This window comes from Spea bombifrons, chromosome 10 (assembly GCF_027358695.1).
Source record: "Spea bombifrons isolate aSpeBom1 chromosome 10, aSpeBom1.2.pri, whole genome shotgun sequence".
Classification (NCBI taxonomy): Eukaryota; Metazoa; Chordata; class Amphibia; order Anura; family Pelobatidae; genus Spea; species Spea bombifrons.
In genome coordinates, this window is record NC_071096.1 from 36,426,769 (window position 1) to 36,439,763 (window position 12,995).

General features: G+C 42.1%; 1 protein-coding gene across 1 annotated transcript; it reads left to right on the plus strand.

Moving 5' to 3' along the window:
* The first annotated feature begins 1,117 nt into the window (after positions 1 to 1,117).
* CA7 (carbonic anhydrase 7) lies at positions 1,118 to 9,155 on the plus strand. The gene is made up of 7 exons (XM_053449658.1): positions 1,118 to 1,228; positions 3,647 to 3,844; positions 4,746 to 4,864; positions 5,133 to 5,228; positions 5,607 to 5,669; positions 8,017 to 8,172; positions 8,905 to 9,155. The coding sequence occupies exons 1-7, from the start codon at positions 1,189 to 1,191 to the stop codon at positions 9,031 to 9,033; spliced, it is 801 nt and encodes a 266-aa protein (XP_053305633.1). The 5' UTR covers positions 1,118 to 1,188; the 3' UTR covers positions 9,034 to 9,155.
* Positions 9,156 to 12,995: the final 3,840 nt, after the last annotated feature.

The following is a 12,995-nucleotide window of genomic DNA, read 5'->3' on the forward strand; positions in this document are numbered from 1 at the left end:
AATCAAATTAACGCCTGTTCAGCCTGATAAAGTAGGAATACACAGGGCAGGAGTTCAGAGGGGCCGGTGTACCTGTAGAAAGGTAAAATCAACATCATTAAAGGTTTAGAAAAGGTTGGTCGGAAATAATGAGCATTGACTGGTTTTCCACTCCATAACCCGGAGAGCCTGCGATCGCACAATACCTATTGTGTTACCGGCGCTGCTATTCTTTCCCCTTAACTAATTCATGGCTAAAGGGCATGACATTGATTAGGGACCCTCTAAATGTAGAAAGACCCTCTAACTGCGAAAAAACTTCTATTGTAAATTTTTATAAAATGATTACCATTTCTTAAAGATTTAAGTACCAATGCAAACTGAAGAAAAGAAACCTAGATTATAAACCCGCGAGCTAATGTATCGGGTCGTCGTAGTCGGTCCGTTCTAATTCTGTCGGACCCTTTGAATATACGTATTGTAAGAAGCGCTGCGGAAATTGTTGGCGCCATATAAATAAAAGATAATAAAAGTAATAAACGCAGGAAGCTTCTGACCCTCGGCACTCACAATTTAAATATTATAACAAAATTATATATTTATATATATATCAAATATTACTTTACTATGTAGGGTAATAATTGAGATATCCCTGGGGTGTATTTCTGTATCACGCTATGGAAGATTACTAGAATCTGTAGTTTTATATTTGGATTTGTGAGTATGACCTGCCTTACTGGGGATTCCATGATGATGAGGGGGCACCTTGCCAGATACACAATCCACAATGCCCCTGCATTGTCTACCTATGGGTCCCTATAGGTCAAGCACAAGCTATATAATATAATATAATATAAGCTATATAAGAAGAATACAGAGAATGTCTCCATAAAGACTTAAATCATATTTGGAAATTAAACTGGAATGTTTAATTTTTTTTACTCGTCTCTTATAAGAGATTGCCAGGTGCATAGAGGCGTTTGCTTTAACCCTTTGTGTGTGTGTGTGTGGGGGGGGGCAGATTGAAAGCTGACTTGTGGCTGAGTGTGGGCAGTTCCGCTAGTAATCAGCTGAGCTGCCCCCACCTTCCTCCCCCTGGCTGTCACTTTAAGAGGCTGATCTCTCAGGTACCGAGCATCAAGACATTGCTATAAAGGCAGCAGGTGACGGCACAAAGTCATTCTCAGCCCACGAGCAGGGACTGTGACAATGACTGGACACCACTGCTGGGGATATGGAGAGGAAGACGGTAATAACGACCCCCTTATAATCTCTTTATTCCTCCAGATCAGAGCTGCTTGGTTCCCAGGGTGCCTTAGTACATTCCTCGCTGCATTAACTGCAGGCAGCTCTGTGACATTCATTCATTAATTCATTCAGCATGCACACCATGCAGCCTCCATTCACACATTACGCTGGCTTACTGAGCACACTGGCATAAAGGGGGTTAAAGAGGCAGCCTGTCCTGTAGGATCGGGGGGGGGCAATGAGGCTGTGCCAGGTAAGACTTCCATTGCATGCTTATGCGCTGTGATACATTGTTACACATTCTCCATGCAGGCAGGTACTGGGGACTCCAATTCCCACAATCCTAAGACTTCTGCTTGGAAGTCGTAGACCTCGGTATCTTGGTAGCCAGAAGCTGCCGGCCGTTAATACGCTCTATAGGTTGCAGGGTAATTATTGCTGAATAACGTGTTTTCATTGTTACAATGTATTTATCCACATCCGGCGTGTTTTACAATGTATATGGGGACAGTGGGAAACGTCTTCTATAGGCAAATGTGTGGGGCAGTTATGTAGAAGTCATGTGAAATGCGTGGGGCGAGAGTGATCGGTAGAGAAGATTCCAGATGTTTTCTAGGACAGGTGAAAATATTCAGTGGGATTTAGATGTGTTTGGTGTCGAGGTACAGATTATTAATGTGATATATGATAATAAATGTATAATAGCGTTTAATGTAAAGACATTGGCGATCTACTGGAGTTCGTCACAATATCTTTTCATATTTTGTTATTTGGACGGGATAGACTGAGAATTAGTTTTTGTTGTCGTGGTATATATATATATATATATATAATACAAACTAAGTTGGTAGGGCTATACCTTCCCTGTTTTCCCAGTTTGCTGCATGCACTCTTTTAGCCCGTTTCATCCTAAATCCCGAGCACTTGGAGAAGAGTTTGTATTTCCAAGATTAAAATGGGGTGATTTTGGAGCAAGTGGAAAAAAATGGTGCTATCACCATAGCAACTAATTAAATTAAACTGGTGATTGTGCCACTTTTACCACTTTGCACCAGAATTGCTAGGCATCCGGAACCCCAATAGGAGTTGGGCTACCGCCCGCGTGGTGTCGGTCCGACTCTTGCAACATCATTTTATTCATTCACATCAGATCCTGCATTCAGAACAAAATGTATCTAAATAAGTGTTAAGTTCATGCAAGTCTTTGTATATAAAGGGACGATGTAGCCCATAGGACATGCTTCTGGCTAATCGGTCCAGGCGTCATTGTTGCCCTTTGGCTATTGAGCTTGGAGGTGAAATTCTACCCAAGTGGGGTTAGACTCTGCTTTACTGCCCCTTTCATGGAGGTTCAACAAGTGCACAAAGAAAATGACATGAAATGTTTTAGTGTCTGCCTGGGTAAAGAGGTACCAACCGTACGATACGTATACTGTAAACACCTATATTTACAGTCACTAAAGATAACTGACTTGAAGGATTTTATTGCATACGGAGCAGATACGTAGATGCCGTGGGGTCATCTTCTGTTTTTATGAGAAAAGGTCACCAAACTTTTATGTCCCATTGCTAGGCTACAACAATCAGCCAGACATCAAACAGATATATATATATATTAGAGTAGAATGAAAGGTGTGCCAAAGGCAAGCATACATAAAGTCCACACGTATAGAACCGCAGTTATGTTTTTGATAACACTAAAATTCCATAGAATTTATCTTAATTGCATCTTAGAAATACAGCCATAATAATAGTCGCACTTATGGGCAGATATCAGGGCCGGGGTATGTATGTGCTAACGTCTCAAGGACATCCCAACCTGAAGATCATAGTCCAACGTTCTTCTCTTCTCTGGAGATCGGATCAGTTCATTTCTGCCCTTTTATAATAAGACGGATTTGTACTTTTTTTAATTCCGCCGCAGCGAGTGTCGGCAGGGGGGCGTAATACCCATTAGCTGGAATATGGAATAAATTACTTTCAATCTGTCTTCACGCTGAGATCTCTGTGCCTGACTTCTAAGAAGCTGTAAAAATCTTACGGGGGGGCCAAAAAACGCAGCATTCTCAATTAAAATGTAAATAAGAGATATTTTTACTGCGTCTTCAGTGTTTCATGAGCAATAAAGCCTGGAATTTAAGACATGAGTACCGCAAGGACACAACCAAGACCTAGAACTGCGTGTATTTGCAGCCCATAAAAGTGTTGTTCCAGTCAATCACTCGGCAGGTGTCCCCATGGAGTGGCCATTGATGGCATTAAACCCCCTGAGTGTGTGCGTTGGGGTGCCATATTGTGGTGGGTTAGCAATCCCTTTCTCTTGGTACGATTCCTTGGACTGGGGGGGTCTAGAAAGAATTATACGGGATGGCAGTAGGGCTGTTTTCTGTTTAATTGCATGACGTTTTTTCTCTTCTAGGTCCCTCCGAATGGTACCGTTACTTCCCCATCGCTCAGGGAAACCGTCAGTCCCCTATAAACATAGTGCCCAACCAAGCCGTCTTCAACCCCAGCCTGAGACCGCTGGTTTTCAACTATGACCAGTGCACGTCAGTCAATATGTCCAACAACGGCCATTCCGTCATGGTGGAGTTTGACGACAATGACGACAAAACGGGTAAGATCCACGGATTGGCCAATTGCCGCCGCCGCCGCGTCACAGCTGGACATCAAGACGTAAAACTGGTTTTTATGGCTTCCTAGAAATAAAATAGTGCCTTAATTTTAAACTAAATATCCCCATCCCACTTATCAAAGCACACGGTAGTTTCAATTCTTTAAAGTCTTTAAAGGCCAAACTCTTTGTTTTTGTTATAATTAAGACAATAAGATCTCCGGGTGTGACCCTGGTTTTGGCACCTGACACACACACACACTCTCTCTAACACGGGGAGGCTGCCGAATTCCGAATCACACGCTGATAGCACCCGCGCCGCGTTACATTCACCAAATATTTGTCCAATGGGTGGATTTTACGAGGAAGGGATTGTAGAAAGAGAATTTAGTGTAAATGTTGATCTGAACCCTCTAATGAGATTGAAACTGTTTCAGTAAGGCGTTTAGCTGCCCCCGCCGCCCCGCTATCATGGATGCCGGTTACAATAGACGATTATCCCACCTTTCTAGTGTAACAAACCAAGTCTTTGTTTACTAATGAGACCTGATAGAATGTGCCAGGATTTCAAACCAACTATTATATTAAAAAAGGATGGCGAGTGTTCAGCTGCACTTACTTATACGTTCAGGAAACAGATTGATAAAAGACACATAGTAACCAACAGACTGGTCATGCTGATTGGATTATCTCATTGGTTGCTATGGGGATAAGACCACTTTTAAGACTTTGCACCAGAATTTCTTTTTATACTGTATATGAACGGCAAACGTCAGCGACCGACGTCTAGAATAGTTAGATAAACATAGCAGCGTTCCCGGAACCCCATGTCTCGATGTCCGTCTCCCAGACGTTGATTCATCAAACATGGCAGGTGACGCTTTTGTGCGATATCTTTACACAGTGATCAGCGGGGGTCCTCTCGACGAGTCCTACCGACTGAAGCAGTTCCACTTTCACTGGGGGACGCAGCGCCACCAGGGATCCGAGCATACAGTGGATGGGATATCTTACCCGTGTGAGGTATGAAATGCAGAATTTCCCGGCAGACCGGCCCCATTCGGCCCGTTTCGTCTGTCCGCTTCTCCTGCTGTAAAGACTGGAACCTTAATCAGTCGTTGGTCTCGTCTTAGATTCAGGAGCCGTATGTCTATCCCATGCGTGTTTTATTGATAATGAATAGAAAAGCAGATGGAATGTAGGGAATCCACGTGTATTCCTGTTATTTAAAGGTATTCCGTATTCACACACATGCGCATTATACATTATTTGAACTGCTTGTCCCTTGCAGCTCCATCTGGTTCACTGGAACGCCAAGGCGTACCCCACGTTCGGGGACGCGGCCGCAGCATCGGACGGCCTGGCGGTGGTTGCCATTTTTCTGGAGGTGAGCATCCGCTTGATCTTTGGGTTGGAAATAAGGAAAGCTATATTTGAAAGTGCGAGTGACTGCGGAAAGTTTTCCGAGGGACGGGAGGAAGTGCTACGCACGTTCATTAACGCTTCCCACCGCTTGTCACAAGCCTTTTGGAACGATGGCGCAGAACAGGCAAAGACTGCTCATTATCTAAAATACAGAAATAGAGTATTTCGGCAGCGGGTCTGTCACATTACGTCGGCGGCGGGGCCGATGCGATCTGGGAGCGCTGTGCTCTGATCTTACCTGTTCATGAAGAAATTCCCTTTTGTGAAAATAAATAAAAGCGATCCTGAACAGTATCGGGAACGTGTAACAAAGTAACAAAATGTCATATCTTTCCCCCAGAGCGGCGGCCAACACCCAGGACTCAACAGGCTCACCGATGCCCTGTACATGGTCAAGTTTAAGGTGGGTCTGCTTCCGCCATGATCAAAGCGGATAAGCACAATATTATTATTATTATTATTATTATTATGATTATTATTTGTATATAGATGATTTTCATTATAGTGCTTTTGCAAATCAACCTTTTCCCCTTTAGTGGAAAGTTTTCTCAGTTTCTATGGCAACAGCCTATCAGTGTCTGCCTTCGTGTCACATGACAATTTACTGTTCCCGGTTAAATTATGCCTGATTAAAGAATTATTGCTGTGGCCCCAACCACCGATAGCATAATGACATCACACCCACATAATAATTAAATGAAAATGTACAGCATCCACGTGTTTTTCTAGGCAAAGCTGACTTTTGAATATTTCATGACCGGGTCACTTTAAATGTAAATATGATTTTAGGTCTTGAAAATCGATTTCTTTTGAATAATTTACAAGAAGTGACTTATATATCCGTGCGGAGCAGCTCGACGTCATATGTGATGTCATCGACATTAATGTATTAAGTTCCCTTTAGAAAAATATCAATGTCCCTTTAAAATAATGAAGGTTATTTTCCCCTCTTAAACCTCTGAAAGGTATTTACTCCAAAGGGGGGCCCTGAATAGTGAATTGTCGTATTGTACCCATTGTTTGGGGTTTTTCAGTGATCCAGGTGTATATACATGCAGAGAAAAGCAGTGGATACGCGAGCGCCGGACATTATGTCGGATTTCTATGCGTTTAATTCTATGCATTCTACATCCCAATGTAAAGAAGCTCCAATAAGCTCGTCCCTATTGGATTTCAATGCAGACGCTCAGATTTCAGATATTCTAATGCCGCTATTGTATTCTCTCCCTAAATTAGCTCCACCATTGTTAAGGTTTTTCAATTTTAACCTTTTGTGAATTCTGTGTATTTAGAGGTCATACAAATCCACATTTTTAATCCCCCCCAAAAAGTCATTCAATTGTTCTTACAGGGCGTTTTTTCCACTCTGAGTGTATGTATGTGTGTGTGTATGTATATGTCTATATGTGTGTATGTATGAGTGTATGTGTGTATGTGTGTGTGTGTATATATGTATGTGTGTGTGTGTATGTATATATGTGTGTATGTATGTATGAGTGTATGTATGTGTGTATGTATGAGTGTATGTATGGTTGTATGTATGAGTGTATGTATGTGTGTATGTATGTATGAGTGTATGTATGTGTGTATGTATGAGTGTATGTATGGTTGTATGTATGAGTGTATGTATGAGTGTATGTATGTGTGTATGTATATGTGTGTATGTATGTATGTGTGTATGTATGTATGTGTGTGTATGCATGTGTGTATGTATGAGTGTATGTATGTGTGTATGTATATGTATATATATGTGTGTGTGTGTATGTGTGTGTGTATGTATGTATGTGTGTGTATGTATGAGTGTATGTGTGTGTATGTGTGTGTGTATGTGTGTGTGTGTGTGTGTGTGTGAGTGTGTGTGTATGCATGTGTGTATGTATGAGTGTATGTATGTGTGTATGTATATGTATATATATGTGTGTGTATGTGTGTGTGTGTGTATGTATGTATGTGTGTGTATGTATGAGTGTATGTGTGTGTATGTGTGTGTGTGTGTGTGTGTGTGTGTGTGAGTGTGTGTGTGTATGCATGTGTGTATGTATGAGTGTATATATGTGTGTATGTATATGTATATATATGTGTGTGTGTGTATGTGTGTGTGTGTGTATGTATGTATGTGTGTGTATGTATGAGTGTATGTGTGTGTGTATGTGTGTGTGTGTGTGTGTGTGTGTGTGTGTATGCATGTGTGTATGTATTTTCTTTGGGATGGTTCAGAAGGTCTCCAAGTTTCAAATAACTTATCTCCTGGAATATAAACTTCTTCTCCTTGAATGATAACGTCTCGTTCCCACTCAATCTCTGAGCTGAACGCCCCGTCAAGGTTTTTATGCGAGGAATTAAAACAACGTGAAATTCCGACCCCCCGCAGATGTCGCCGGTTAGAATTCAGACACGTCTTGTGAAGTGGAGTATACCAAGGAGGCACCCCCTGATTACTCATGAATACAAAAACACCTGTATAAAACACATACCGGCATACAAAAAATACTATTTTTCAATGTTTTTTGTCATAAATAACTGTAGGTATAGAACGTCTATAAGTTACGTATTGAAGTTTGTATATATTTTTATGGAATTAATGTCGTTTACTGCTCTATAATTCTACCAAAGGTTAGCTTAATAGCTTTTTGCAGGACATCGGCAAATGGCATCAATCTGTACCCCAAAAGAGTTCCGGGGTTCTTAGGGAATGCTCGCGTTCCAATGACTCCTTCCAATATTCATCCCCGTTTGTAACTGCCTTACAGGGAACAAAAACACAGTTTGATAACTTTAATCCAAAGTGCCTCCTGCCTAAAAGCCTGGAATACTGGACATACCCCGGCTCGCTGACCACCCCGCCGCTGAATGAAAGCGTCACGTGGATCGTCCTCAAAGAGACAATCAAAGTTTCGGAAAAACAGGTACGCCGTGGCGTTAACAAAGACATAATGGGGCGTAAGGAGAAAAGGGCCGCCCTCACAACCTATTTAATATCAAGAAGGTTCCACTTTGTACTGATTTGATGTTGGACGAACCACCCGTACGCGCTCACAGATAGACTTCAACTTTGTGCTTCACTGATATCGCGCCCAACGCCCGTCACAGAAACACTAAAGGTTTACACTTTGGACTTGACGACTGTTTGATTAATGAAATTAAGAACGGACGGTGGAGTAGGTTCTGAGGTCAGCGCTTTGTATGACTAGAAGGTTCCGTGGTGTGTGCGATCAGGGCTGTGTATGTACAGAGCTGGCTGCTTTAACGGAGGTGTGGGGTGTGAATTGGGAGCCTTCTTATCGGTAGGAGGGACGCGTTTAAGGTGCAGTCTTTGCTAAGATTTAGTCATCTAGGTGAACCGAGCTGGGCTAACATTCTCATGGGCTCCAGAAAGGGCACCGAGATAGGGAGCCACGGGCTTGTACCTTCAAACTTCAATCTTCAGAGAATGTTCCAGAATCCATCGTTCTTGCTCCGGCTCATAGCAGAGCCCCCAACTCGACAGCCCGGGTCACCCCAATTAGCCACAAAGGCATATATCCCGGTGCAGTGAACTTGCCTATCAACGCGTTAAACCGCTTCTCTATATAATTATAAAAGCCCGCGACTCGGCACGTAACACGAAACCGTGACCCGATAGCTTAATGTTTTCGCAGATGGACAAGTTCCGGAAAACGTTGCTGTTCTCGGGAGAAGAAGAAGACGAACGTATCCAGATGGTCAACAATTTCCGACCCCCGCAGCCACTCAACGGGAGGAAAGTCCAGGCATCTTTCAAGGGCTAAAGAAGACCCCCCCCCCTGTTATAAAGCTTTTAGAGACGAAATGAATTGTTCATACAGGGCTTCCAGAAACCACATCATGCCTTACTTCTCTACGCAATAACAGACTCAGTGGTCCCCGCTGTACATATCGCAAATAACCTTAATACCGGAGATTTATATTGTTTTAGAAGATACCGTATCTCTGTAATATATTTATAACCCAACAGGTCCTTTTTAATTGAACAAAACACAAGCGAAGACGGTCCAGTACTGGCCAGTTAGTTAGCCCTGGTCCGATAAATGGTGTCCAGGCAGCCACCTGCTGGATACACGTGGTTGCCTGCTACACGTGGTTGCCGAGAGTCTCCGCCTGTATCCAGCCGGCGGCCCCACACGGAAGGATGGGATCTGCCACACAAGTGGCGATAAAGGTACAGGGGAGGCACCATGGGACACCATCCCCTTGGCCATTTGCCCCGTTTGCCCAATGGGCAGTCCAGGCCTGGCTTAGACCTTATGATATTGTGCTACAATGTTGGGGCATCATCAGTGTTTCAACACACAAAGAACGAGAGCTAACCTCAAAGTGATGACCTCATAGTTCCTTAAAACAATGACATTTATGATCACACAACGTCCGGAAGATAAATGTTTAATCCCCACCTCATAAAAGGTGCCAATTATGAACCCAAATTCTGACCCTTTGCCCAGCGATCCCTCTATGAATTATAACGGATCCAGTACCCAATGTCACCCCAGATTCCTCGCAGAGATACACTTACACAATTGGACAGGTTTGGCATCATTTTTTCTAGAAATCACGTTTCTGGATCATACTTTTTAATTTTTTTAAATGATATTTCTATCCGCTGGAATCATTCTCGAAACGATCTCGAACAACGTGGCCACCGTCCCATGTTATACATTACTGTCACCTGACACGGGGTTTGGGGCCGGAAATGCTCGTTATAGGATACATTTTATACGCAGAAATCAGTAGATAGATTTTTTAGACGTTTAAATGGTGGAGAATCGTAGAATCTTGATTTATTGTCTTGTGTTCCAAAGCTAGAATGTCGACGTGACCCGCTGGATTATTAGCAGACACTGTACTTAACCCTTTATCTGTTAAAGGGGCTGGGAAGAAAGCCCACCTTGACATTGAAAATGATGATTATTCAAAAATGATTGAAAATGTACTGAAATCATACTGATGAAAAGCAGAAATATAAGAATGCGTGGAAATGCCATGGTGCAAATAAATGATCTTTTTATATGTATTTTTGGGATTCATATTTTTGACATTGTGTATTATTGCCCTTTACCCCTCTTCTTGAGGTCTGGGGTAAATTTAACCAGCGGATGGTCACATATTAAGATCAAATAAGTGAATTATGGGATTTTTGGGCTTCCATATTTCATGACAAGCAGCGCCGGATATCATGGGGACGGGGACCTGGCATTTACCGAATTCATTAGAAGATTTATAACCAAGTAAATTGCAAACAAGTGACTTTTATGAATCAGGTTGAGTTAATAATTTACTTATGAGAGATTTTCCCACAACAGAGAAGGTGGAATACCGTAATCGGAGCAAAGGGTAGGGTTCCTATATCGATACAGAGTATAGTTACCGTAAATTAGAGTTACTGATAACAGGGACACATGGAGAAGACCTAGAAAGCCTCCGTTCCATGGATTTTGGGGGTAAAAAGGAGCCTTTTCTCTATCATAACAAGCTTGTCGATTAGCAAACTGATTGCAAGCTCTTTGGGACAGGTATCTGGCTATATTTAGGAATTCCACTGTATTCTATAATGCAATAAAATTAACAATGCATTATAAGTTTTACAGGCTACAGGTGTCATTGGTAAGAGGCGATATTTCAGAGTTATTGCGCTCTGTTAATGTATAGAATTTATTGGATAAAAAATTCAGGAATTGGGACAAATCGTTTCCCCTCGTAATGGTTAATTTAAGGCAGGCTGCTCAATTTCCTTAGCCCAGTACCCTTCCTAGATGTGAAAAGAGATCCGTTCATTTAATCCAGAGTGTATGTTTCACGCCATGCCGCTGAGTTTCAAATACCTAAAGCTTTCATCACTCGAGAGGTGACGGTTTGGATTTCCAGAGATCTAAGCAGCGATAAAATCTGCGAGTGGTATTTAAAAAATAATTCTGGGTGGAAATGTATCTTCTCCTAAATGACCCAGAAAGAGCCTCAAGAACAGGTGCTTATATGGAACGTTACTCCTGAGCAGGAAGTGGCCTGTGCAACAGAACACATCTTCCCCCATAGTAATGGAAACGATCCAAGACATTACAGATATCACAACTTACATTCGGGTAATATAGAAACCTTTTCATGCATGTTTATTTTTTTACTGAAAACCCCCATATACTGCGATAGTTTAATGGCATCGAGGGTTTTTAAATCATGAGGTCTAATCACCAGGGCTGTTCAGCAAATGCCTAGATGCGCTCATATGCTTTGGGGGCTGATCTGAAGAATGCCCGGAGAAGTCATACCGCAATCTGAACGTTCAGAACTCCAGTTGTGAATGTCAGAGAAGGAGGACTAAGGTTGGGGACACAGGTCAGGCTGACGTAACCTGTGTCTCTATCTGGATCTGCTATGGGCTATGACGAGACACCCTTCCTAGAGAGACTGACTCTTTTCCATTGACTGTTTACAGTTGCAGCTGAGCGATTTACACATCCACCCTTGTCGTGCGCAGCGTAAAATCCATCTCGCCAAACCAGCAGTAAAAAACATTTAGCAAACACAGAAACCCCTGCAGAAGAGCTATTAAAGAGCTGCTATCGGCAGGTTGGAACCAGCGTGCGTCCTCCGTTGTCAGACCAGTCCTGACTTATCCTAGTTTTACATTCTCAGTGTAAAAGGTTGCGAAATATGGACTAAGGTCCTAAAATGACTAATGATTCCGCGCAGAAATCGCATATTATTCTTTACATCCTCGCGATAATCACCGTTCCTTTAAACGCCCCCAATCTGTTCCGGCGGTCAAGGAGTTAATAAATAGAAAGCGGAGGATCTGTAACACAATGCTGTTTGTGGAATGAATAAATATTGCATTGTGGGTCTGTATGACCCGCGCTCGCTTCTCCTTCCTGCGATGGAGACGAGTCTCTTCCGAGAACCTACTCCTATCGATGTCCTCCGTCCGTCTCGTGTTTTGTCTCTTACAGATCTACAGATCATTTGGAAGGTCGGGCGGCAGACAAAATAAAGAGTGTTTTGTAAACTTTGAACGGATTTGTTTTAAAAGTCAAAATATTGGTCAATGAAAATAACTAACAATGATTTCATTTTATTAGATTTCAACCCCTCTTCCCAAATTCCTATCTGGATATCTGAGCCCAATCTCTATTTATTCAGAAACTCTCTCTCTCTCTATCAATAGTTATAAGGGTTTAGCAACAAAGAGGTCTTATTATTAAATAGTATTGTTGAAAAACAAGGCTGTGGTAGATAAATGGAACAGCTTTCCAGAAGAGGAGGTAGAGGGTAATACAGCGAGGGTATTAAACATGCATGTGATATGCATTTGGCTCCTGAATCTAAGATGAGACCAACGACTGATTAAAGTTTGAATTTGTACAGCACGAAAAAACGGGCGACTAGATGGGGCCAAATGGGGCCGATCTGCCGGCAGATTCTGTTTCTATTGCATGCTCTGCCGCCTTGTGGACAATATGGGTGATGACGCTAAAACCCAGGAAATTGAGACATTTCTTGGAAAATTTCCTGTGAAATCAAATTTGAAAAAACCCATATATTTTGAATTGAAATTAGTAGCTTTTAGGTATAATTGAGGGGCTTATGAAATATACATTCAAATATATATATATTTAAAAAAGTTGAAATATTTGGCCCTTCCTGCAAGGAAACTCAGTAGATTTAGACTTTCATAATGGAAAGCTAAGATTTTAAGAAAAAAAGATTTATTATAAGAATACTA